This window comes from Talpa europaea (assembly GCF_964194135.1).
Source record: "Talpa europaea genome assembly, chromosome: 4".
Taxonomy (NCBI): domain Eukaryota; kingdom Metazoa; phylum Chordata; class Mammalia; order Eulipotyphla; family Talpidae; genus Talpa; species Talpa europaea.
The window spans coordinates 115,291,395-115,318,421 of NC_140070.1; the positions used below are offsets into that span (position 1 = coordinate 115,291,395).

Consider the following 27,027-nt stretch of genomic DNA (forward strand, 5'->3'; position numbering starts at 1 on the left):
TTCTGCTTAGATATCACAGATAGTTGTATGGAAACTTTCCTATATGTGATTAATTGTTTTTGTCTTACTACTTTCAAGATTCTCTCTTTGTCTTTGACTTTAGACAATTGAATTATAGTGCATATCAGTGCACTTCTCTTTGGATTTACCCCTGTTGGAGTTATTTACGTTTCCTGAATCTGCATATCCATTTCTTTCCTCAGATTCTGAAAGTTTTCCACCATAATTTTTCTATGTAAATTCCCTATCCCTTCTCTCTCTTCCTCCTTGGTGTCCTCCTCGGTGATGGGTATATTGGTCCATTTGATAGTGTCCTACAAGTTCTCTTAACTTTTTAAATTCCTTTCTTTTTCCTCCTCTGACTTGATGATTTCAAATAACCAATCTTTAAGTTGATCACGTTAAACCCCTTTAATGAATTTTTCAGATCAACAGTATTTTTCAGCTCCTTTATTTCTGTTAGGTTATAGTTTTAGACTTTATATCACTTTATTGATATTTGCATTTCATTCATGTATCCTCTTCCCAGTTTTGTTTAGTTGTTTACCTATGGTCTATTTTAGGCCATTGAGTATTTTCTGACAGTTATTTTTAAACTATTTGTTGGCTAACTTATAGACCAACATTTCTAAGGTTATTTTCTGTGGTTTTATTTTGATCCTTTGATTAGGCCATGTTTCCTTGTTTTTTCTTTACGTGCTTTGTAATTTTTTTGCTGGGAACTTGCTGTATATTGGCTTCATTCAGGAGAAGACTTTGGTAATTAGCCCTGCAAAGGATTCTAGAACCTGTCAAACTTTTTCTAACCTCTTTCTTTCTCCCTGTGACTTCTGATGGTAGAACTGTAGCTGCAACATACACGCTGTGTTTTCAGCGGCTTCCAAACTCTTGCAACAGTCTCGTCAGCACTCTGAGTCACGCGAGACAGAAAACAATCCCTCAGGCAACCCCTAGACAAACCAGGATATTGAACTCTTGGTCCAGTCTTGTTTCCCTCCCAAGGGAGAAACCCTGATGTAGGGGATTTCCTCCTAGTCTGCTCCTTGCCATGCTGTGTAGGAGGAAGGAATATGAACAGACATGTCAGATGCCACAAATTTTCCTACCCCTTTTAATAGAATCCCTGTTTTGTTTTATAATGGCCTGGGTACCATGCTTCTCAGCTGATCTCTGTAGAGTTGTCACAGAGGTATTCTGGCCTGTCGGTTGTTAAAATGGTGTCTCTGTGGGAGTCAGAAGGGCTGTGGTTTGAACCTGGCTGATGTCATTCTTACTTGTGCCTTTTTTTGAAAACAAGGAAACACTTCCTGAAGTCCCCCAACAGACTTCGCCTCAACTTCTTGGCCAGATCTTCCTCATGTGCTCATTCCCATCCAGTCACAACAGGGAGTTTAATTACTATAGTTTAGCTTTTTTAAAACAATTTATTTATGCATACAAGGGCTGGGGTGTAGGCCAGAGGTGCGGGGGGGGGGGTGTTGAGAGGATACTCAGAGACAGAATAAGGAGCAGAACAGGTGGATTTACTGAAATACACTGCTGAGGGGAGCAGCAGGCAAGACAGGAGAGGTCTGCTGCACCATGTGGGTAACTCCCTGGCCGGGGATTGAACTCATGCTGCACTGGCTGCTGAAAGCTTCATAGTGCTGAGACTTTACCCTTTGTGCCACCAGGGAGGCCCAGTTTGGCTTTTGTTAATCAGAATTTTTGCTATGGGGTTGGTGAGGGACCCAGCCTCTCCTAAAACCCATGGCCATTGGCACCTACAAAAATGATTCTGATGTAAGAAAAAAGCAAAATAATAGCTCGTGGGAGGAACCACTGTGTCTACCTTAAGTGTCAAATTATTGTTTTTTAGAGCTGAAGAGATTCCTTTGAAAATCTTGGCCCATAATGGCTTGGTCGGAAGGCTGATAGGAAAAGAAGGCAGAAACTTGAAGAAAATTGAACATGAGACAGGCACCAAGATAACAATCTCATCGTAAGTCACAAGTTCAGATTGTTGCCTAATAATGGACAGTCCGAGCATTTTGATATGCATAACTCATTCATAAATCATAAGTGATGTAATGATCTCTAACACCATCAGAACAAATATTTATAGTTCCCAGTAAAACATTTTCTATTACGGATATGATCTAAGTCACTACTAAGATTTCAGATGCAATTGGCAGATACCTTGTACCATAATCCACCTTCTCTCTGCCTCTTCCATCAGAATTGTTTTTGAAACTTCTGGGATTTTATTTTTCCTTAAAAAAAAAAAAGAAATTTTTCTCTTCCTCTTCATGACCAGCTTGCAGGATTTGAGCATATACAATCCTGAAAGAACCATCACTGTGAAGGGCACAATCGAGGCCTGTGCCAACGCGGAGATAGAGATTATGAAGAAGCTGCGTGAGGCCTTTGAAAACGATATGCTGGCTGTTAATGTGAGTGCCTGGTGCTTTCTTCTGTACTGCTTTCACATGTCTTTTCAGGTAGGACCCAAGCCTCTGTAACAACAATTGTCATTCAGTTGGTGAAAAAGCATCTTATAATAGGTACACAGAGTTATTCTTGCCTTTCCAGGGCAAGGAATGTAAATAATCAGAAAAGCAACTAGTAAAGTATTACAAATGTTGGACAAAATAGGGTGAAGCCACTAATGTCATCACTTTAAAGATTGTAAAGTGAGGAATTGCTTACAATTAATGTTAATTGGGAAAAGATTATAATGTATATAACTAGGGTTATTCTTTGTAAAAATAATATTGATCAAGGACCTCCCCAGTGGTGCAGCGGGTTGAGGGCAGCGCTGTGAAGCTGTCCACAGCCTCTGCAATGCGCTTTCGATTCCTAGCTGGCCAGGGAAAAACCCACATGGCGCAGCAGACCTCTCCTGGCGCGCTCGCTGCTCCCATCAGCAGTGTATTTTGGTCCACCTGTCTGTTCTTTTCCCCATTCTGTCTCTGGTGAATCCTCTCACCTTCCTGTGCCTCTGACCTGTGTCCTGTTTCTTGTATAAAAATAAATAAATCTTAAAAAAATGAAATTAATCAAAATAATTAGATGACTACTTGCAAAAATTAAAATAGCTGGTATGTTAAGAAGGGGGATTTTTTTCTTTTCTAATTTAAAAAATCATACTTTAAGATTAACGTCTGATTTATCTCTTGCTTACTGATTTACTTCTTTAGACTGTCCATTTAATGTTGTCAACCACCTAAGTCACTAATACTTGTAGAAAACTGATTTAGGTTTGTCCTTCCTGTGATTGCTAGTTAGTTCTCTCTTTATAATAGGGAGACACTAGTCTGGCATTAGAAAATTTAAAAATACTTGTCCAAGCTAAGCTCAAGCTCAGCTCAGAGGAGTAAAACTTTTCATTTTTTATAATTATTTTGTACCATATGCAAAATAGAAAGGATATTATGATAAACCCTCATGTGCCCATATTCGAGCTTCAACAGTTATCAACTGTTCTCATCCCTCTTGGAGACTGAGGGGAAAATCCCAGAGCAGGTGATATTTCATGGAGTAGTAAATGTGAACACAGGCTGTATGTAGGTTAAATCCTCATCATAGCACTTTCCACAGAGTCCTGTGCCTCAGGTCAGCAGTCTGTCCCCCACCTCGGCCCAGCCCCCAGTGTAGCAGCCCATATCACTTGACAATTAAGTGACATGGTGAGAAGACTCCAGAACGACCGTTTCTCCCCCTGCTCTGTGTACTTGTCAGTGGAAGAGTTGTCTGATAATCTCGTTATCTTCTTTTGGATTCTTGACATCTTATGATAAACATCTTTTCCTGTGAACACCCAGAAAAGCTGCCAAAGAGTATGGGTATTCCAAACATCTTCACCCAAGCCCATCACTTTAATTCATTCTCTACCAAAGTCATACATTGATAGCTGAATAGCAAAACTGCTAGATCTTATATATCAACCTGGGCAAAGACTAAGGATCCCAGCTCTACTTTTCTAAACATTCTAAAAGAAGGGCAAGTTACTGGATAACCAGAGCCACTGATAAGAAAATAGGAAACGTTGGGGAACCGCTGAATAAAAGTTTGGGAACGAAAAGGCTGGACCCCGTCCAGGGTGGGATTCCACATCCGGGGCCTCTCAGGGCTGTGTTAAAAATCATCCCAGCTCATGGGAACATCCCCATGTTTAAATATGAACTAAGCCAAGCAAGAGGACCATGAAGCTGGCAACTAAATGGTGAAAAGCCAAAGTTGTAAACCTTCTGAATCTGGAGTGGTGTAGGCATCTGTGGTATCCTGGCAAGAGGTCTGAGCTTTCCTTGAATATAGCTAGAAAAAAAATATTGATTGGACTTTTTAAAAAATATTCATTCAACAAATATTTGTTGAGTACTTGCTATGTACCAGGCACTGAGAACACAACACTAAGGAAGGCAGTTCCTATCCTGCTTTTAGGAATTATGGTCTACATAGGGAAGAGGCAACTGAACAAGAGACTTAAAATACCTTGTGATAAGCACTGTTGCAAGGGCACAAAAAAAGGGGATTTGAGCTGACATCATTGGGGTGCAAGGTGACTTCCTACATGAGGAGACACCTGAACTCAGGTGAAGCCCACATGAATAGGACTTAGCCAGGTGAGGGAAGGGGAGAAGCACTCTCCTTGCAGACAGACATCATGTGATGGCCCAGTGGTGAGAGAGGAGCAGGACTGGGCAGACTGGGACTGAGGAGTTAACTGGAGAGAGATTGAAGAGGTGGTTCGTGTCCCCAGAAACAGCCTCGTTGGCTGTGTGAAGATATGTAGACATTCTCAGGGGCAGAGTTTTGAAGGAATGCCATGGCCAGATGGAGGTTGGAGAACCAACCCCAGTAGCAGGGTGGGCCAGAGGTCCACAGGGCCAGGGCAGAGCTGAATAAGAGACTCTGGTGCCACCCAGACAATGGGAGTTGACCCAGGCAAGCTGGGCTTCTCTGGCTCCTCCCCTCATCTTTTTTTCCATTTCTGTTCCCAGCAACAAGCCAATCTGATCCCAGGGTTGAACCTCAGCGCACTTGGCATCTTTTCAACAGGACTGTCCGTGCTGCCTCCACCAGCAGGGCCCCGAGGAGCTCCCCCCGCTCCCCCCTACCACCCTTTCACTGTAAGTAGCTCAGCATTCAGAGGTTTGCTCATGCTCGGGCCACCTCCTGTAGTAGCATTTCCCTGCCATGTTAAATCAAAGGTAAATCAAGCTTTAATTCAAAGGCCATGCTTATAAGTGATTGTAGGACAAATCCTCCATTTCTAGGACTTTTTCCTGATGGACAGATTAATATTACTAGACCATCCTCTAATTATGTGCTCTTAACCTTAGTATATGTCATAGCTAGGAAGGAGAGAAACTACCAGCAAATTCATCACTAGAAGCCTATGCATTGGGAAAAGATTGTTGACTCAAATAAGAACCTTCATGGGTGTCATTCCTTTATTAAAATATTAGAGCACTTGGATGATTCTTGGCAGTGCACAAGCGCACACACCCACACCCACCCACTACCCCCTTAAACACCTATGTCTACAATTCACATATATTTTATTATCTGCAGTTTTTTAAACAAAATAACAGTGTGTGTTTCTGAACATTTAGCACAATGCCTGGTATTTAGTAAGTTCTCAATAAATATTTATTTTTCGAGTCATAATTAGTAGCAAGGAAATAATGTGAACTTTATGAGTTTTCAGTTTGTTGCTCCCATCCACGAATATTATTTAAGATCAATACATTACCAAATTGGTTTGAGGATACTTGACAGCTTTTTTTATTTCTTCTCCACATTGCTTATTTTTTAAGGAAAATTTCCCCAGGGTTTATGAAACTGTTAAAATGGGAAGAATCAGGTTGGTGAACATTACATTAGCTTCCTTTTCTTTTGAGAGGTGGTCTCTGGTGTAGTCACTGCATTGAGAGGATTCCTAGCAGCTCTGTGGGTTATCTGTACAGATAGACAGCTGAACCCATTGTGCTGTTCTGCCAACAAAATACAGACATGGGCTGGCACTGATGTCCTTTGTCATGGGAACACACACATTCTGCAATCCTTGTTTATATCACGTCTTCTAAGCTTTCTCAATCTCTCATACTGCTACTTTAGGCTTATATTCATTTTCTTTTAAACTAAAGAATTTCCTTTAAACAATATTGTCCTGTGTGTGCTGTGTGTGTATGCTATGTGCTCTGCGTGTGTGCTGTTTGTGTCTGTGTGATGTGTGCATGTGTACTGTGTGTGGGGTGTGCTGTGTATGTGTGGTGTATGTATGTGCTGTGTGTGCGCTCTGTGTGCATGCTGAACGCTACGTGTGGGGTGTGTTGTGTGTGCGTGTGTGCATGTGTGCATGTGTGTGTGCTCTGTGTGTGTGTGTGTTAGAGGGAGCTGAAGAGGTGCAGGAGGGATAGTGGCAGCTGCTAGGTCACATGGCTCTAAGGAGTAAGAACAGCTGAGAGATTCGTGTCTTCCCTGTGAGATCTGAGAATGTCCAAGCTTAGTACAATTAAATGGTATTAGTAGACATATCATTTCTCAGTAGAAAGGCTGTAGATACTGTCCTTAGAAGATAAGCCCCAAATCAGGCTACCCATTCAATCTAAGCAGCATAAATGGTGGGGGAGAGGTGTAATAAAAGAGACCACGTCTATAAAATTGACCATTTAAAGGAGGAGTCAGCAAACAACAGTCTGAGGTCAAATCAACCCATCACTTATTTTTGTAAATAAAGTTTTTTTTTGAGCACAGCCATGACTGTTTATTTATTTATTGTCTATTTGCTTTCTTACTAAGATAGCAGAGATGAATTGGTAAGAATGTTAGAAACCCTATGGCTCTTTATTTTTACAAATAAAGTCTGCAACCCTCTGAACTAAAATAAGAAAAGTGTATATGTGTATATAAACATAATTTATACATGATGAATATATATATATTCCAAGTTTTTCCTCTATAATGGAAGTCTTTATAAATACATCTTCACTCTTTTATCCAGTTATTTGCTTGTAGCAAATTTCCTGAAAATATAATTGCTGAGCCAAAGAAAGGATTTTATAATAATGATTTTATAATAAATAATTAATAAATTTTATAATAAATAATTATGAAACATATAAATGTTGATGCACATAATACATAAATTTGATATAAAAAGGGTGCCCTATACTTGTTGCCATCAAGAACGTGTGACAGAGGGTTTTTTCTCCCATGCCCTGACTACCAATGGTTATTCCTTGCGATCTGATACTTAAAAATATAATTCCTTTTGTTATGAGACTCAATTCTTGAGTTTATTGGCCTTTTTTGTTCCTTTCTAATGAAATGTCTGTCTTCCTTGCCCATTGGTCTGTTAAGAGGCAGTAGAGGTTCTGGATTCAGACTGCTTTTGAACTTCTGAGCTATCATTTGCTATTTTTAACTTGGGCAAGCCACTTGGCCCTTGTTGTGTCTCCATGTCCCTATCTGTCAGATGGGGGTTATAAAAGCCTACGTATCATGGGATTGTTCTGAGACTGAGTGAACCAGCTAAAACCTGCACGTAAATTGCTGTGTAAATCTGACCTGCTGTTGTTATTTTTTCTACATCCTTTTCCTTCATTATTTGTAACAGCTAATTATATATCTGTTAACCACGTTCATGGTATAAATCTTCTCCACCAGATTATTTCTGCTTTATTTGTGGTGTCTTGTGCCATAATAATTTAAAATAGATTATACTTGATTCTTCTTCTCTTTCCCAAATTATATACAACAACCACACCTGGAAAATATAACACTATAATATGTATACATGTATTAAATGTTTTCTCACTTAAAAATACAGATGTAACCATGCCATCTATAAGGAATTACAAGTTTTCTTACTCATCAGGGGCATCTTTCTATAGCTAGACTTCAGTCTCTTTAATGGCTGCATAGTATTCCATTGTATGAATTTACTCTCATTTTTCTAACTGGCACATTATTTTTAGACATTTTATACATCCTCAGGTTTCCTCTACTACAAACAGTATCAAAATGAATATCCTTATACATGTCTTTGCACAGTGTATGAGTATATCGGAAAGAAAATTCTCTACTCCTGGAACTATTGCATCAAAGTGTACATGTACCAGCCTGGTTCTCTTTCTTTTGTAAATAACAACTTTTTCTTGTCTGTACATTTTTTGCCTTCACCCTTGAAATTGGAAATTTGAATCTGAGCCCTTTGAGATAAAGATTCATGATTTTATTTTTTTGGTTCTGGAAATCTTTTGCTTCTGTAATTGATTTTCGTTTTGTTTCTCCTCCATCTACTTCATTTTCAGATTTCACTTCATTTCCAGATTTCTCTCCAACAGAATTTAATTCATGCAGAAATTTTAAGAGTTGAAGCAGTTCAGTCAGTGGTGTTTTCCTTTGTGTATTCTGGCCTTTGATATTTATTTATTTTTTTTTTAAGATTTTTTTTTTTTTAAGATTTATTTATTTATTCATACAAGCACTGGGTACAGTCAGAAGCGCGGGAGGGTGAGAGAATTCACCAGAGCCAGAGCGGGGAGCAGAACAGGAAGACTGACGAAATACACTGCTAAGGGGAGCAGCGGGCGGCAGGAGAGGTCTGCGCGCCATGTGGGACCCTCGCCCTGTGGCTGGGGATCGAACCGGCGCTGCTGAGGCTGCGCGCAGCTTCGCAGCCCAGTGCTCAACCGCTGCGCCACCAGAGGAGGCCCTTCTCCCATGTTTTTTAAAGTGATTTTCAGTTGCTGATTTGGGGAGATTTGTTGTTTTTATTTATGTTTATAATTCGTAGAGAATTTATATTTTTTATACTTTGAGACAGGGATCCAACTTTATTATTTTTCCAATTGGATAGCTAATTTCCCCCAAATTGCATATTGACTAATGCATCTTTTTAATCACTCAATTTGAAATGCCAGCTCTGTCATACACTGCATTTCCACTGAGTCAGATTTCTGGACTGTCAGCTGTTCCACCCATCTCTTCATCTACACCACAGTCACCATAGGTTTATAATCTGTTTGCCAATTTTAACAGCAGGGCTATTATTTTTTTTTTCTCCAAGAAAGAAAGATGGCCAACTTTTAATATGCTTAGTAAATTTAAGAGATATATAGGAATTTTCTCTTCTTCAAAGATTTAATAAAATCTTTCCTTAAAACATCAGAGCCTTGCCTTTTGTTTGGTGAGAGATCATACCTCCTCACTCTTTTCTAAGGTAGATAACAATTTTTTCCTCTGTATGTACATTTTTTGCCTTTGTTGTACAAAGCAGACTGTTGCCTTTTAAATCTCCAATCTTGTGGTTCTATCTCTCTTTTAATTTATTTTTCATAACCAAATTTGTTAGGGGATTTTTTTGTTTGTTTTCTTTACATTTCTAAGTGATTAAAGGCTTCTTTTTTATTATCTTGTGAATATATGTACTTTATACTGGGTGAAGGTTATTGGAACATTTCTAATCTTCTAATTCTTGCAAGAATTTTTGGAAATCTTCAATTTTGGGGAAATTATGAGCATTTAGAAAGATGCAAATCTGATGGAGTCAAAGTTGTCTTCACAACTACAAAACCAAGCTTTTCATTCATGAATTGCATCCTCTGCATAAATATTTTTATCTATAAGGCTTCTTCAATTTTGACTGTAGTATACTGTTTTCACACTGGGATTATGGTTTGTCACAATCTTTATTTTTAACAGATTTTTATGTGGTTTGATTGTACTATTCTAAAATAATCTGGAATTTTCTTTTTTCTTTTTTTAAAGATTTATTTTTAGGGCCTCCCCAGTGGAGCAGCGTTTGAGCGCTGGGTTGCGAAGCTGCCAGCAGCTTCTGCGGCCCCGGTTCGATCCCCGGCTGCTCCCTGGCCATTGGAGGAGGGTCCCACATGGCACGCAGACCTCTCCTGCTGCCCGCTGCTCCCCTCAGCAGTGTACTTCGGTCCTTCTGCCTGCTCTGCTCCCCTCTCCGGCTCTGGTGAATTCTCTCACCCTCCTGCGCTTCTGACTGTACCCAGTGCTTGTATAAACAAAAATATATATATATAAATAAATAAATAAAAACATGCCTCTATACAAACAAAACAAAACAAAACAAAAGATTTATTTTTATTTATTTAAACAAGCACTGAGTACAGTCAGAAGCGCGGGAGGGTGAGAGAATTCACCAGAGCCAGAGCGGGGAGCAGAGCAGGCAGAAGGACCGAAGTACACTGCTGAGGGGAGCAGTGGGCGGCAGGAGAGGTCTGCGCGCTATGTGGGACCCTCCTCTAGTGGCTGGGGAGCAGCTGGGAATCGAACTGGCGCTGCAGAGGCTGCGGGCTTCACAACCCAGCACTCAACCGCTGCGCCACCGGGGAGGCCCAAATAATCTGGAATTTTCATCCTAATTATTATTTTTTTCATAGACAATCTCATGATCCAGTTTAATCTCATAGTTAAACTTGTATTGGTTTCTTCATTCAGTGCAGATGGTTTCTTGTCTACCATATTTTAGTTATTTGTCTAGAGTTCTCTTCCTCCCGACAGCTTTTTTTTCAGGAACAGTACATCAGTAGTAAAATGTCTAAACTTTTGTGTCTAAAAATACTTCTTCTTTCCCCTCAGACATGAATAAATGTTCAATGCCAGGGCCCCAGTTCCTTTACAACTCTGACACACACTTTTTTAGTTTTTTGGTTTTCAGATAAATGTGCTACCAGCCTGGTTCTCTATCTTTTGTAGATTACATCTTTTTCCTCTGTCTGTACATTTGTTGCCTTTTGTAGTCTTTGCCTTCACCCTTGAAATTGGAAATCTGAATCTGAACCTTTGAGGTAAAGATTCATGATTTTCTTTGGTTCTGGAAAATCTTTTGCGTCTGTAATTAGTTTTGTTTCTCCCCTATCCACTTCATTTTCTCCTTCTGTAGTTCTCGCTTTATAGACAGGTACGTGTTCCCTTCATGTTGCTCTTTGTTTTGCATGGGTTACTTTTCTCAAACACTGATTGGCTCTCAGGAGTGTCTGCTCTGCTACATATATGACTTCTCTTGAGCTTTTACTTCACCAATCATGTCTTTAATTTCCAAGATCAACTGAATTCTCTTTTCTCCTACCAGTCTACTCCCACATTAAAACATTATCCTTTTGGCACAGATGGTTGAGCACGGCACTGTCCATAGCCTCTGCAGTACCGGTTCGATCCCCGCCAGCCGTGGAGATACCCACATAGCAGGGCATACCTCTCCTGTCTCACCTTTTGCTCCCCTCAGCAGTGTATTTCAGTCACTCATCCTGTTCTGTTCCCCACTTTGTCTCTGGTGAATCCTCTCCTCTTCCTGCACATCTGGCCTGTACCCCGGTTCTTGTAAAATAAATCGTAAAAAAAAATTATCCTAGCCTCCCCGGTGGTGCAGAGGGTTGAGCGCAGCACTGTGAAGCTGTCTGCAGTCTCTGCAGTGCCAGTTCAACTCCGGGCCAGCCAGGGAGATTCCCACATGGTGCGGCAGACCTCTCCTGTCTCGCCCACTGCTCCCCTCAGCAGTGTTTTCGGTCCTTCTGCCTGTTCTGCTCCCTGCTCTGTCTCTGGTGAATTCTCTCACCCTCCCATGCCTCTGCCCTGTACCCCAGTGCTTGTATAAATAAATAAATCTTAAAAAAAAATAAAAAAATTATCCTTTTGAACCTCCCCATGAACTCAAAGCAGACTCTTTAAAAAAGCTTGCTCTCTTTCCTGAATCAATTCACTGGGATCATTTGCTTCCCTGCCTTGGCCTTGCTCCCCTCTTGAATGCTGTTGATTCTCTATATGAACTCATATGTCTAATGAGTTTTGATTGCCTAGTTATGTTTTTAATAAGCCCAATAGAAGGTATATTAGAACCCGTAGGAAGCTGTTTAATAGAATGTGCTGAGGGCCGTACCTGAGCTGGTGAACTCAAGTGTTCCAGGTCAAGGTGTACGAAATAAGATCTTGGGCTGCAGAGGCAGACACAGAGAGCTGAATTCAAATCTTGACTCTACTTCTTGCTGGCTTATTAATGTTTAGTCCCCATCAACTCTTGATCTTGTCCTGTGAAGGCACCCGAGGTAAATATGCAGATGCTGTGGGGATGCACTTTGACACTCTGATCTTGGACGGCTCTGTTGTCACACTAACCCTCTGGCCAAGTCCACTGCCCTTCCCAGGCCTGTGTCCGTATCCTGGCTCCAAGGGAGAGCACCTGCCGTCACACCATTCCAAAGCCATGCAGTATTTCACATAATTCGCAGCACATTCTCCACCCCTTACTTTCCCCTCCTCCTGACTTCTTCATGCTCCACAGTGTCACTTAACTCATGCATTAACAACCCTCTTAACAGCCCAGAGCCAGGGCCCTGCAGTTCTCCCAGGAAAAGCAAGCCCAACTGCTTTTCATTCCCTTTTCAGTTTTCACAAGTGTTTGATATAGACTCCCTTGCCTGCCCCCCAGCAAACACTAATTCCCCTCAATCAGAATGTGAAATAAACCAGTGGGTAGTAATTACTAGCCCCTCACGCTTCTGGGGGTCGGAGGGACACTTGGCAGGGACACCTTCACAATCAAACCTCCTTCAGTTTCCCCAACATGATGCTTTTGAAATACTCAAAAGTAAAGTGACTTCTCTCTATAAAATAGTTACGGATCCTCAAACTGGGACAGTAGGCCAGTTGCCACTTTGGGGTCCTAGGTCCTTAGAGACAACCCCCATCCCCTGGGTGCAGCTGCTTTCCCATTAAAGAGAATATTTATTCACGACACTGACAGGCTACTTTTTTCGTCATTATGTTTAGAAAGTTCTTTTCCATTTAGTTTATAGCTTGTAGATTCCCTATAAACTTTGGGTGGATGAGAAATAGGAAATACTCCCTGAAAAACAACACATTTCATTATAAACAACTAATTCAACACCTTTTGACTGAGCCAGTGCAGTGCCTGATGGTAGCTACTTCCCTTTTTGTGACCTCATCAAATGCTTCACATCCTTCCAGCATCCTCTGCTCTTGTGGGTTAAGCCCATGTGCAGAGCAGGGCCCACAGCACCAGCTGAGCTCACTCTGGCTGCCTCCGCTTATCCCGCTGTACTCTCCTGCTCTTACATGCCAGCCTCTTCTCTTTTTTTTTCCTAACAGGCCAAACCCTCCCTTAGCTCTGTCCCTCTGTGAGCCCTGCATAGTGTTATCTCCCCTGTCCCTTGAGTGGAGCTCCTCTCCTCTGCAGGGCCCAACTTGGGGCTCTTCCCAGTCTTCCCAGACCACGCCAGCTGACACGGTCATCCTCATTCCACAGCCTCTTCCTTCCGCACTTCGCCCAGTTCATTTCGTCCCTCAGGGCTTGTCTGCCTCCCAAAGAACATGCGTTCCCTGGTATCTGCACCCTTTTCTTTCTTTTTTTTATGATTTATTTATTTATGCATACAAGAACTGGGGCGTAGAGCAGAGGTGTGCCGGTGGGGGTGGTGGTGAGAGGATTCTCCAGAGACAGAGTGGGGAGCAGAACAGGTGAATCTACTGAAATACACTGGCTGAGGGGAGCAGCAGGGAGACAGGAGAGTTCTGCTGCACCATGTGGGTTAGCTCCCTGGTTGGGGATTGAACTCGGTCAGCAGTGGCTGCTGATAGCTTCATAGTGCTGTGTCTTTAACCCCTGTGCCACCAGGGAGGCCCTGACCTCTTCTTTCTTAGTAGCTGTGTTCATAGCATCTGAGCAGTGCTTTGCACATAGAGGGTGCTCAATATATGTTGCATGAATGAACAAGCAATTGAATAAACCCTCAAACAGTATTATAAGATATAGATATTAATTTTAATCCATTTGTGAATGAAGCTCAGGAAGGTTGAACAAATTATTCCAACTTTATACAGAGTTAGTGGTTCAGACCCACGTCTTCTGAGCTAAATCCCATGTCACACACACAGAGGGGAATGGCAGGACCACAGCTACAAGCAGCTTCTAGTTACTGAGCTCAGGGTTCTTTCCCCATGACAGTTTTCCAGCTATAACATTAGTAAGAGGATGGGGATTGTCCTTTTACCTTTTACAGCTAAATTTTGTCCTCAAATCCAACTAGTATATCTAAATTTGGTGGTGTTTGTGTTAGGAATATTTCAACCCAGATTGGGAGCATAACTGCAGTCTATCTTGACCTTACACAAGTTTCTGTGAGGAAAAGGAAAACCATAATTCAAAAAAACAATTTCTCTTATGAGAGCCGAAGGAAAGTTTTTCTAGGTGAGAAGAGACAGAAACTTGCTTTCTCCAGGATAGACGTTTGAGCAGAAAAGCTGCAGGAATTCTCTCCCATCGCCATGGCAGGACAAGCCCCAGGTCAAGGACAGGGTCTACAAACAACTGATGCTTCAATAAACTCAGAACCAAGTGAGCCAGACTTCTTAGCCTCCCTCGGTGTTGCCAAGAGAACACTGGTCTCATAGCACCCTCTTGTGGGCACCAGGCTTCACTGCAGCCTCTTTCCAAGTGAAAGCAAAGGCTCTATGATTACGGTGCCTTCCCATAGGCGGCGCTCCTGCAGGCCTGGGCTGGAGCATCCCTGGGGAACCGCCCCCTGTGTGCACATCTCTCTTTCCACAAACCCAGCACTCTGTCCTCCAAGCTCAAAAAGGGGTAAAAGTTTCGTTTTGTCCCTAGTGAGTCATCAGGTGAGGTTGTGCTTGGGAACTCAGTCCCCCTGGAGAGGCAGAAGATGGAGGATACCATGAGATTTGCTTAAGGGCCCTCAAAGGAAGGTTATGTCCCCCGACTGCAAGTCTCTTGAATGACCACTGTTGGAACTGTCTTCATGGAAGGTTATTTTGGGAGAAGGGTTCTGGGGGGGGGGGGGCAGAGCAGGGATTGGAGCTCAGAGTCATTGACTGCCTCACCTATAAAGGGAGTGTCAGCATTTACTTGGTCATTAAAGTGAAGTTACCTGGATTTTGCTGACTGATCAGTGACCTGCCCAGAAGAATTTTAAAATCAGACATATCCTTGTCTTGCAGGACTACTGTGTGGATTAAGAGAGTTTATGAATAGATAGAAAGTAGCTAGTGCCTAGTACACAGTAGGTCTTCAGTAGAAAGCTACTATTTTTTTTAAATGTTCTTGTCAATACCGTTGTTTTCTTTTATGCACATCTGCCCTCTTGTCTTCTGCCTCCCTCTCCCTCCCCAGTTTATTTAATCATTCCTTTTCTTTTTCTTCTCTCTCAACTTCTTTTTCAATTTCTCCATCTCCGTCTCTCCGTTTCTGCTGAAATTCTCTGATGGAACTCACTGATCTGACTTCCCAGGAGCTTCCCATTTGTGTCTTATGAGTATCTCATAGTGTCCTAACACTGCCTGTTCCTTTTAATCCACCATTCACAATTCCCCAGAAAATAGAAGCCACCACCCCTGGCTCTCTAGCTGAGAGCAGGTTAAAGATGGTAGGTCTCTAGGAAGCCTAAGGCCTGGCTCGGCTTAGAAATGATGAGCACTCAGTGCAGCGTGGTGCTCCAGGGAGAGAGGAGTCCAGTGCTCCAGGGAGGGAGGAGCCAGATCTGAACTTCGAGGGGCCCGGTGTGCAGGCTGGTGGGGTGCTGCTTAGAGAGCCTGTGTTGCGTGTGGCAGTGCAGCTCCCTGAGGAGGGTGAGTGTCCCTGAGGGCACCGGCTCACTGACTGTGTCTCTCCCACTGCAGACCCACTCCGGATACTTCTCCAGCTTGTACCCCCCTCACCAGTTCGGCCCATTCCCGCATCATCACTCCGTAAGTGGCCTCTTCTCCCTGAACTGTGGCTGGCCCTAGCAGTCCTGGACAGACAGCGGATATACACTGTGCAAGTGCTGGACCTCGCTCCAGGTCATCCCAGAGGAATATAAGCCACCACGTTATTCAGAGGACAGCGCTGTCCCTTTCAGCAGTCCCACTGGTGCATGTAGATCTATAGGTGTCAAGAGGCTGGTGCCAATAGGTAACCAGGGGCTCAAATTAGGTGTGGCTGAGCTAGCGGAGTTCCAAAGACCTTGGAACAACGTCCAGGCAATGGTCTCCCATCCCACCAGAGTCCACAGCATGGATGCTGGTGGCCTGGCCGGCACTATGACACTTGGTCAGGGAGTCTTGTTTTTACATGACCCTGCTCTGGTGAACATGCCATTCCCAGCCACAGACGGGCTGGGCTTTTCATTCCTGCTAACACAGTGCTCCCCACCCTTAGTTAGGTGTTTTATAACTTGATATCTTGGATGAAGACACAGGAGAATTGCAGATCACATTTGTATATGACAAGAAAGCTATCTGGCAAGTTCAGAGAATGGCAGGTGGTGCATTTCGGTTTTCAGGTGTGCTCAGGTAATTGCTCACACTTCACGCCTGCAGACAAGTGTCCATTCACCAACATGCCCACTTCCTTAGGGAGATGCTTGATAATTGCTGCGTGCCGGCATTTGCCGGCAGGAGCAGCCCAGTGGGGATGATGCCTGTGTCTTGTCTTGCTCTTGCAGTACCCAGAGCAGGAGATTGTGAATCTCTTCATCCCAACCCAGGCTGTGGGCGCCATCATCGGGAAGAAGGGGGCGCACATCAAACAGCTGGCTAGATTCGCGGGGGCCTCCATCAAGGTAAAGTTGCTCTCAGCAGCCACCTGCATCCCACCCTCCTCCACCCATGGCCTCCTTCCACCTGCCAGTCCTAGGCCGCTCTCACACCACCAGGGGCAGGAGCCAGCGGGACCCAGAAAACTTACCTCCAGGATAGTCCCCTCTGCTCTCACCTCTACTTCTCATTTCTTTTTCTTCAATTAATAAATGAATGAGGAAAAATATTAGTAACAGATAAGCCAAGTCCTCTGACATTACCACTGTCCTCTTCTCAAGAAGGTGAAAAGCAAAGAAAGGCTGGGGATTTTTTCCCTCGCTAAAGGAGTGGACTTCAGTTGAGCCAGTGATTTATATGCTTATCAGTTATCAATGCTTCTTTGCTTTAATTAGCCTCTCCTGCAAAAACCCTTTACCTTTGGAAAAAAAAAATTCAAGTGACAAATTCTTTGAGAAGTGATGATAAAACCACAGATAGATAAAAGGTGGTGGCATCTCCTGAGGGCACCCTGGGCTGAGCAGGGTGGAGGCCCCAGGTTTATGGGGGGCCGTGGGTACAGACGGAGCGAGACACATGCCCGCAGCCTGCCTGCTCCAGCACAGTGGGAAGAGTCACCAGAGGCTGAAAGGGAAGGATTATTCTGCCCTGGTCCTGCTCCAAGCCCGGCGCTCGGCTCTGACTCACGGGCAGCATGCTGAGCGCGTCCAAGCCTCATGAAACACTGTCGGAAACAGAGTTTCCGTTGTTATGTAAAGTATTTTGCTACCATGGGACAACCCAGAATTCCCAACAAGCAGTCTCATGACTTGGAGAGAAAGAATACTCACACTTTCTTCCCAAGAATTGCTGAATTTCTCCCACAGCAAGTATGCTAGAGAAACTCTCTCTCTCTCTCTCTCTGTCTCTCTAAGTGGTGCAGAACAGAGGTGGCAGTGAGACTATAAAAGAATGTTATTTAGGTAAATAACTTCCCCTCTTGGGCCTCACTTATCTCACCTGCAAAGTGGACCATCTGGGTGAGGGTGTGGGGGCAAGAAAGGGGTTGTGGGGGAGGGGATTGATGCTGCGGGACACTGATAGAGCATCTGGGGCCTTTGCACCCAGTGGGCTGGCTGCGGGTGAGGCCCTGGTCCTATGGTGGGAGGTGAGGTGTGAAGTCCCCCGAGCTCCCTACACCTGGGTCTTTCCCAGTCTGCAGCCCTGGGGCTTGAGATCCCATGCAGGGGACAGGATGCGATGGCTTCTACTAAAAGACACTTGAAGGATTCTCACTGACCCTCCTCTTTATCCCTGGAGGGAGTGAGGCTCAGAGGGGTGTAGGGATAGAGCCAGCACATGCGTGGCAAAACTGGCCCATCTCAGATCTGCTGCCTGAAGGGTGTTGAGCACCTCCTGGGGCCAACTACAGCAGTAACCCCCTGTTTACTGTTGCCCATAAGGAAGAGGGCCCCAGAGAGTCATTGACCTGTGGAAGGCCACAAAGCTATGGTGCATGAGCGCCGAGATTGGACCAGGTTATCCAGTTTCTGGGCCAGTGTTGATTGCACCAACCCGATACTGCATCAGAATCACTCCAGCATTTCCTGCTTGGGAAGATAGGTAGAGAGAGATCATCACTAGGGCTTCACCACATGGCCTCTCCAGGATCCGGCCTAGGTTGTGTGGTCCCATGTCACTTTGTTCATGTCCTCTGTGATGGGAAAAGAGGCCAGGCCTGACCAGGGGCACAGAGTGGGCTCTTCCGCCAGAGATGTCTGATTAACAACCACTTGTTAGCTTCTCCTTCCCCAGGAGAACAGTAAAGAAGAGGAGAGACACCAGCAAGGCCAAGCATTTGCAATCAAAATCTTCAACTTTTATTTTATTTATTTATTGTTTTTTGAATCTCAATAATGACATACGCATAGATATGCAGATGCAATCGACACCTCAGACATCTTGATGTATTAATATATGATATTGATGAATAGCCATAAAATTGTTCCTTCAGATATTTAAAGAGGGAGAAAGAAAACTGCTATCTTAGACATTCAAGAGAAGTATTTCAAAATGGAAACAGCAAAATCTCCTACTTTTAAACATCAGTCTGGTCTTTGCCAGACTCCCTTGATCTCAATGGATGTCTGAAAGCATCTGTCCTTCACGCAAGAAGGATGATCGCACTAACTCCACAGAAACTTCTGTCCTGCATTGCTAGTTACCAGAGCCACATGGAGGGGCAGGGAAAGAATGTCACACTAACAGGTGGTTGCAGGGTGCTAGAAGGGGCTAGGTGGAGCGAGGACTCAGAGGTGTACCCCAAGAGATGGCCACTTTGGTTGCAGGCAATAACTGAGCCTCACCACACGCCTTCCCTGCGGAGCGCTGGTCAGCGTGCTTCAGAATCCCGCACAAAATCCAGTCAGCAGTGCCAGACAGAGACCCCAGTTCCTGGTCCTTGCTCCCAGCCCTGCTCCCTTGTGATCTTGGCAGACAGTGTACCTCTTAGGGTCCCATTTGCTTCATTCATAAAGTGGGATTTTCATTCCTGGTCCTCCTGAGGGAGTTTGCTTATAGAATGTTGTTCTGAAACTGCAGGTGCTCGCGTGTGGCTCTCAGACCCCTGGTCTGGCGGGAGAGTAGACAGGGTGGGTGGAGCTTCTTTCAGAATCTTAGCAAGTGGCCCTGAGGTCACTGGGCGGGGACTGGCGCCAGGACTGACTTGGTGAGCAGGCTACATGTGTTAGCCTTTCAGCCCTTCTTGGTTTGGTTGGGTAAGAGCTGAGAACCCCGAAGTCCATCAGCTGGTTTCTCTGATTTACTCCCTGAGATAAGGACCACCCAGGTTAATGCTGACTATGGTTCTGGAAGTAGAAGTGGGGTTCCTGACATAGGGCAGTCTCCTGGGCAGGGCGGTGTGAGGAGTGCTGGATGGCCTGGGTCCCCAGACACACTGCTACCTGCTTTTTTCAACTGAGGCTGCTGCCCTGCAGTTGAAGGCTGTCAGGTATTCTGCCTGCAGCAAAAGAAGTCCCCCCAAAAGTTCACTCACTGATGGCCTGTGTCTCACATTCCTCATGCCACAGAGTGGGCAGGGCCTGCTACCTCTTGGAAGATGTCACCCAGGCTCCCTCCAGAGCGTGGCGCGGGTCAGCCTATGCCTGCTGTGTCTTCACAGTAAAGCTGGGACAGTGGCCTGGGGCCCTGGATGGAACCTGACTTAGGGAATGATCCACAAAATTGTAATTGGACTCTGGGGATTAGGGTGTTACTGCCTGGGGGAGCCCCAGCCTGAGAAGCAGAGGTTGGGAGACAAGGAATGCATAGTTGTGCGTCAGCGTGAGGCACACTCACTGTGCCCAGATGGCTTCTCAGTCCCAGGACGGTGCCCCCTCGAGTCACTGGTCTTGTTTTGCTTCAGGACACACTGAGCCTGGAACTTGTCCTGTGTCTTAGCTCTTCAGAAGCTTAGACTTAAGCCTGGCAGGTGCGTTTGTCCACTAACCTCACTCTGCTCAGCCTCAGGTTCTTAAATGCCTAGTGCGCTTTTAATTCATTTTGCCTGAAGTTTTGCTACATTGCATTTCGTTGTTAAAGCCACCTAAGAGTTTTTTGGAATAAGGCAAGGCATGCAGGGAAAAATATAGATAAGAATTTCTCTTTAAAAAAAAATTCGCTTGATCCACCATTTAAAGTATATTATAGAAGAACTGGGTATCACAGAGTGAGATCTAAAAGGTTTTGAGCTTCCAGGTTCAGTCTCCCCATTTCACAGATGAGAGAACTGAGCAGCCAGGGCGGATAGGGCCCGCAGAGCCGTTGCTGGTGCCCGGTCTTCCTCTCCTGCTCTGGTGCTGGCATACTTGGATCGCCTGCCACCCCGTTCTAGCTCAGGTTGCAGCCTGTGACCTGGCAGGTGGAGCCAGGCTCAGCTTGCTCACAAGCTGGCTCCAAGGTAATGCCTCTGTGGACTAACCCTTCCCCCCAGAGCCCCCACTGGGTTGGCAGAGCCTGTACCTTCCTCTTCCTGGAGCTCTGGTCCCCCTTGGCTCTGTGAAGGGACACCTATTTGCTGGTGCCCCACAGGGATGGGCAGCCACTCTAACCTGCTTCCAACCCTGCCTGGGTGACCAAAGGCCCAAATTTGATAGGCAGCACTACGGTTGTCACTTCCTAGGAGCAGAGTGGAGGCCACAGGGGTCAGACAAAGAAACAGGTGCAGAGGCAGAATCCTGATAAAATCTTCCTTGTGTTGTGTGCCATCCGCTTAGATGTGAAAGAAGGGGCTGGGGGTACAGCTCGGCAGTAGTGTTTCCTCTGTCCTTGTGAACTGTAGATTGCCCCCGCGGAAAGCCCAGATGTCAGCGAAAGGATGGTCATCATCACCGGACCACCTGAAGCTCAGTTCAAGGTTAGTGCCAAGGGCCACCTCAGCCCTGCAGGCCCTGGACACAGGGCAGCCTCTGTAGGGGTAGCTGAGGACTTTTAGCAGATGCAACCACCTCAGAGACACATTCAAGAGCCTTTTTGGATGCCCAGCCTCCATCGCCCTTGCTGCTACCCCGCTTGTCTGTCTCCCCACCTCCCGGCTGCTCCCTCTGCCCAGAGCACGTCTCCTCTTCTCCCCAGTGGAAAGATCTCTGTCACGTCCAGCTCATGGTCCTCTGGGATCTTGGACCCCTCAGCCATGGTTTTGAGGATGGATGTTTCAAACTCATAGAGTCATTTGTGTCCTCCCAGCTTTGGGGGAATGAATATAGGGAAACAGCCTGGTCTGATGGCTGCCGAGTTTTGTTTTCTTTGCCTTTTTTTTCTCCCCTAGGAAAATTATAAGCTGGGCTTTCTAAAAGTCAGAAACATTTATTAAAGTATAATCCTTATCATTAAAGATATTTACAATTGGTCTTAAAATTAACACATGTGAACCACTTGAGAACAATCACTTTCAACTCGTGAATGGATGAACAAAATGGGGCACATCCATGGTCAACTACTGAGCCGTAAAAAGGAATGAAACCTGGAAATGGATGAGCCTAGAAAACATGCTGAGTGAAGGAAGGCAGACGCAGAGGACCACATCTCATGATTCCATTTACAGGAAATGTCCAGAAAAGACAAATCCACTGACACAGGCGATGGACTAGTTGGCAGGGGCTGGAAGTAGGAGGATCTGGGGCGGAGACGTCTGTGTAGTGGCGCTGGGTGCATGATGCAGCGAATATGCTAAAGGTCACTGAAGAATGATGAATTTTAGGTTCTGTAAAATATCTTGTTTTAATTTAAAAAAAATCCTCTGGGCTTTGGAGTCACACATCAAAAAGCAAGATCAAGCTGATAGTATCCTGTCACCACCACACTCCCTCCATCCTGTAATAACCAGAGGCCCAAACATATCCTGGTGGAAGTTAAGAATTCTCTGAACAAATTCATTCAACCGGACATGTGCAGGTGCCAGAGATCAGAGTTCTGCCCTCTTGCCTTCCCCTCCACTCTTCCCTGCACACCCTCCCTCCCCCCCAAACTAAGCAAACTTCCCAGAGGAGGCAGTAATCCTGGGCAAGCCACAGGGAGTGCCCTGCGCATTTTCCGAAGAGTGCATTTTCCTTGGATGTGGCAGGTCTTTGAGGGACCTGAAGCAGGCACACAACTTTCCTGCGTCTGACCCCTGTGGGTTTGGGGGTGTGGGGGTGCCATTCCCTGGGCTCCCCAGTTCCATTAGCAGCACTGCCAATGTAGGTGAGTGGCAGCTGAGAGTTGCCAGTCTTGTCTTGCTTTCTCAGGCCCAGGGGCGGATCTTTGGGAAACTGAAAGAAGAAAATTTCTTTAACCCCAAAGAAGAGGTGAAGCTGGAAGCCCACATCCGGGTGCCTTCTTCTACAGCTGGCCGGGTGATTGGCAAGGGTGGCAAAACCGTAAGTGTGCTCCATGCTGGCTTCTCCTGGACTACATTCGCTCACCCCACACACACCCCCACCAATGACTCTTCAAAGACAGAAATGTAATTAACATCACCACTCCAGAGCTGAGGGCCCCAAATCCATGAGCCAGGCACAAAAACTGCCAGGATCTTGCACCCCCAAACACATCTCTGCCACATGCTGGGGACAAAAGTCTCCACTTCCTGAAGACAGGGCAGCTGCCCCTGCCCCCTCTATACCCACCACATACAGCAGCAAGAATGCATTTAAGGAAGCAGAATCCCACCCAGAATGCACCCACCTGGTACAGTGTTGTCACCTCTGAATTTCACACTCAGAGACCTTTGGCGTCCAGTGTCCTACACTCTCTTCTGACTTTGAAAAGCTCCTAACATATGCCTTGGGGGTACTAACTCCCCCTCCTCCTACAGAGTCTCTTTTGGCTAGTGCCCAGACCTGGCCATCTGCTCCCAGGGAGCTGGTTAGCAATAGGGTAGTGGGTGAGAGGGAAATAGTTTTCAGGAAAATAATCAGTTTTAATCTGAAAGTGGCAGTAATGGCATATTTTGAAAAGTGCCAAAGAATTAACTCTGAAGTCTATAGGAATGAGTAGATCCATCTGGGACATAAGTATGTCCCAGAAATGACTTATCCCCTCATGGGGTGATGAGCCCTGAGATGTTCCCTGCTGGTAAAGCGGCAGTGTTATATGGCAGGAATGTGGGCGGTACTTGGGGTCCTGAGTGTGTGTGTACACAGAAACTCTTCAGAGGAATCAAAGCCAAGTCCTGGATATAATGGGTCACTTTATATAAAAGGATGAAGTTCCAGGACTTGCAGGGTGGTCCCTGTGTCAAGGAATGTGACTGACACCCATGGGCGCACACAGAGTTCTAGGCAAGTTAGAATGTAGTAGGCCACGGAGAGCAAACAGCCCACAGGAGGAGACTCAGAGCTTGTCAGTGTCCTGTGTGGTTATTAGATCCAGACACTGAATTAGGTGCCCCCTCCCCAGGACTGTCAACTGTCCACTCGGCACTTACTGACCCCACCTGTGCCCAGCACTATGCCAGGGGCCAGAGGCTGGGGAGCAAACCCTCAAGAAGTGTGGTCTCATTGGGGCGGATGAGAAGGACCGTGGAGTACGAGAAACAATATTAGACAAGGTGGCTCAGCAGGGGCTAAGCTTCACGGAGGAGGTGGGCCTTGGGCAGCACCGAAGGGGCAGTGAGAACCATGATCCAAGGGTAGGAACAGCATAAGCGGGATATGGAAGGCGGGCTGAAATTGACAAGCAGCAAACACAGCAGGATCCAGTGAAAAAGTCTATTTGGTGATTCAGACGAGAGGGGTGTCAGCTCATGGTGGGCACCTGCAAAAGCACATTAGGTAGTGCCTGGACTGTTGGAAAGCCCGGGGCCACTGCGAGCATGCGGGAACTATGGAATAAGAAAACTCAGCCATCAGCGAGCCTCCGAGGTCCATTTGGACCAACACGGCACCACGTGACCAGAGATAGGGCAGCCCAAGGCGTCCTCCTTGACTTTTACCAACCCCTCACTGCGCCTCCTGAGCCCTCGATTTCCTCCCTGTGCAGGTGAATGAACTGCAGAACTTAACCAGCGCAGAAGTCATCGTGCCTCGTGACCAAACACCAGATGAAAATGAGGAAGTGATTGTCAGAATTATCGGGCATTTCTTTGCTAGCCAGGTACCTATGCTGGTCCCAGTCCCTCCTGCCAGTTTCTCCTCAGCTCTCTGAGCTCTAGATGTCCTATCCAGTGGCCTCAGGACCTGTCACATGCCCCACCATCCTGACACCCCAACCCAGATGGACTTGGGGAGCTGTTACATGCCTTCTCACCTCTGCCCTCCCCCAGGCGCACTAGAGGAGGCTGGGGACAGTATAGAACTTGGGGGTCAGGCTGAGCACATTTCCAGCTCCTGAAGTGCTCAAGTGCGAGGTCTCTGCTCCCTTCCCCTCCGACTCAGGTCTCAGGCAAGACCTTCTATGCTGGGATCTACCTACCAGGTGAGGGCACCTGGGGCTCCCCAGCCAGGCCCTGAGAGCCCATGTTGGTGTCACGTTGCACTGTGCGGGCTGAGTGCCCATCACAGGAGCACTTGCTCTCCATCTCACAGGACAGCTCCGGCAGGACACAGGCCTGCACAGGGTGGCTCTTTCCTTCTCAAGGGTCAGCAACTTGGCATACGATGGCCAGTTATTTTAGATGCTTTTGTTAGCTGGGCTGGGGATAGAAAAAGAGCAATGCTGGTTCTTGTCCAGTGGCGGCGGCCTGAACTCACATTCAAGGTTTGCCCCAGCTGCCAACTTGCTCTCCCATGCCAGACCCATGCCCGGAGACCTGACCTTGGGGAAGGGGCCATGCCCTTTGACAATGACCATCAGAACCTGGCCAACCCACCTCTGCTGCCCTCACACCGCAGCTCCTCCAGCGCCCTGGGAATGGGTCCGAGCCCCCAGGGTCCTGCAGTTCAGACTGCAGCGCTCTCCCTGCAGTGGGCACCAGGTGGTAAGGGGTCAGGCTTGGATCCATGTGTTTTCTCCAGTGTCTGGACATTTTTTCACTTCCTTTCATCCCATTTACTGTCTGTCTTTCCCAGTGATCACACTAATGTTCTTCCTAGACCCTGGAAAGGTGGGTGGGGCCAACGGGAAGCTGAAGTGTAAGTAGTTGGAAGGAGCCTAGTCCCCCGTGACCACCGATTCCTGGTTCTGCTTTCTATCCTATGTGTCCAGCTTAACTGGAAGGTTCTGAGGGTGGGGGTGCAGGCTAACTCTGCCTCCCAGTAGAAATGGCCCCCACCACCTCAGATGATGTTTTCCTGGGCTTACCACCACCAAGCCCCACCCCCACTGCATGTCCTCAGTCTGGATTCCTTTCTCTCCCCCACCCCTCCTTTCCCTTGCTGCAGACTGCACAGCGCAAGATCAGGGAAATTGTACAACTCGTGAAGCAGCAGGAGCAGAAATACCCTCAGGGAGTTGCCTCACAGCGCAGCAAGTGAGGCTCCCACAGGCACAGCAAACAACGGATGAATGTAGCCCTCCAACACCTGACAGAATGAGACCAAACACAGCCAGCCAGATCGGGAGCAAACCAAAGACCATCCTGAGGAATGAGAAGTCTGCTGAGGCGCCAGGGACTCCGCAGAGGCCCTGAGGATCCTAGGGGCCAGGAGGGAGGCAGGAGGCCCGAGGCTCCAACGCCAGCCTCCCGCCTCCCCCCAGGCCTCTGCAGGCTTCCCAGCCATCCACTTCACCATCCACTCGGATCTCTCCTAACTCCCAGCACGCTATCCCTTTTAGTTGAACTAACATAGGTGAACATGTTCAAAACAAAGCAAAATTCACGCCCTTTTCTTTTTGGGGAAGATTGTCTCTGTACATGTGTGTACATATTAGAAGGGGAAAGATGTTAAGATATGTGGCCTGTGGGTGACACAGGGTGCCTGCAGCGTTAATATATTTTAGAAATAATATATCAAATAACTCAACTAACTCCAATTTTTAATCAATTGTTCATTTTTCTTTTTAAAAGAGAAAGCAGGCTTTTCTAGACTTTAAAGCATAAAGTCACTCTTTGGGAGGTCTAATGATTTAATAAGGAACTTCAAAGCCACCCCCACAAAATTCACCCGACAGGAAATCTTGTCAAAAGGACACTCACAGCAGTTCTGGATCACCTGTGGATGTCAACAGAAGGGATACCGTCTTTCTGAAGAGGAAGTTCTCTCTTCAGCCCTCTCTAGCTCACATACCCATTTCTCTTTGCTTCACAGGTTTTAAACTGGTTTTTGCATACTACTATGTAATTCTCTGTCTCTCTCTGTTTATCTGTCCCCTGTTTTTCCTCCCCACCCCCTTTTCTCCTCCATCCCCATTCTTTTGATTCCCTCATCCTTGTCTCTATTCTCCATCTCTACACATTCCCCCCAGGCAAAGCAGTGCTCTGAGTATCACATCACACAAAAGGAACAAAAGCTGAAACACACAAACCAGCCTCAACTTACACTTGGTTACTCAAAAGAACAAGAGTCAATGGTACTTGTCCTAGCATTTTGGAAGAGGAAAACAGGAACCCATCAGACCAACCAACCAAACAAAGAGAAATTCCACAAAGAAAGAATGTATTTTATCTTTTTTATATTTTGATGTCTAAGCCATCACTATACAGCGGAATGATTTCTTTCTTTGAAAAAAAAAAAAAATGTGGAGGAAGATAGCAATTTACAGGAGGTTGTTGGCCCAGGGCGTTAAATTTACAGATTTTTTTAACGAGAAAAACACACAAAAAAAAAGCTACCTCAGGTGTTTTTTACCTCAGCACCTTGCTCTTGTGTTTCCCTTAGAGATTTTGTAAAACTGATAGTTGGAGCATTTTTTTATTTTTTTAATAAAAATGAGTTGGAAAAAAACAAGACATCCACTGCCAGCCTGGAGAAGGTAGACAGTCCAAGGTTGCACCAGCTGTTCTGAGTCGTCTTCCGCTAGCCAAGAACCTGTATGGCCTTCTTTTGGACAGACCTTGAAAATGTT

General features: G+C 45.7%; 1 protein-coding gene across 5 annotated transcripts in view; it reads left to right on the forward strand.

The window, feature by feature from the left end:
- The window catches only part of IGF2BP2 (insulin like growth factor 2 mRNA binding protein 2), a gene marked incomplete at both ends in the record, with an annotated part of 164,187 nt that extends 138,691 nt beyond the window's left edge, over positions 1–25,496 (forward strand). For 2 of the 5 annotated variants that reach the window (XM_084232397.1, XM_084232398.1), the window contains 9 exons: positions 1,859–1,981; positions 2,297–2,432; positions 4,983–5,111; positions 15,670–15,738; positions 16,476–16,592; positions 20,885–20,959; positions 22,329–22,460; positions 24,064–24,177; positions 25,404–25,496. In XM_084232397.1, the coding sequence (XP_084088523.1) occupies positions 1,859–1,981; positions 2,297–2,432; positions 4,983–5,111; positions 15,670–15,738; positions 16,476–16,592; positions 20,885–20,959; positions 22,329–22,460; positions 24,064–24,177; positions 25,404–25,496 (988 nt within the window). Of the gene's footprint in view, positions 1–1,858; positions 1,982–2,296; positions 2,433–4,982; positions 5,193–15,669; positions 15,739–16,475; positions 16,593–20,884; positions 20,960–22,328; positions 22,461–24,063; positions 24,178–25,403 lie in introns of all 5 variants that reach the window. The other 3 variants (XM_084232396.1, XM_084232399.1, XM_084232400.1) reach the window with 3 other exon arrangements.
- Positions 25,497–27,027: the final 1,531 nt, after the last annotated feature.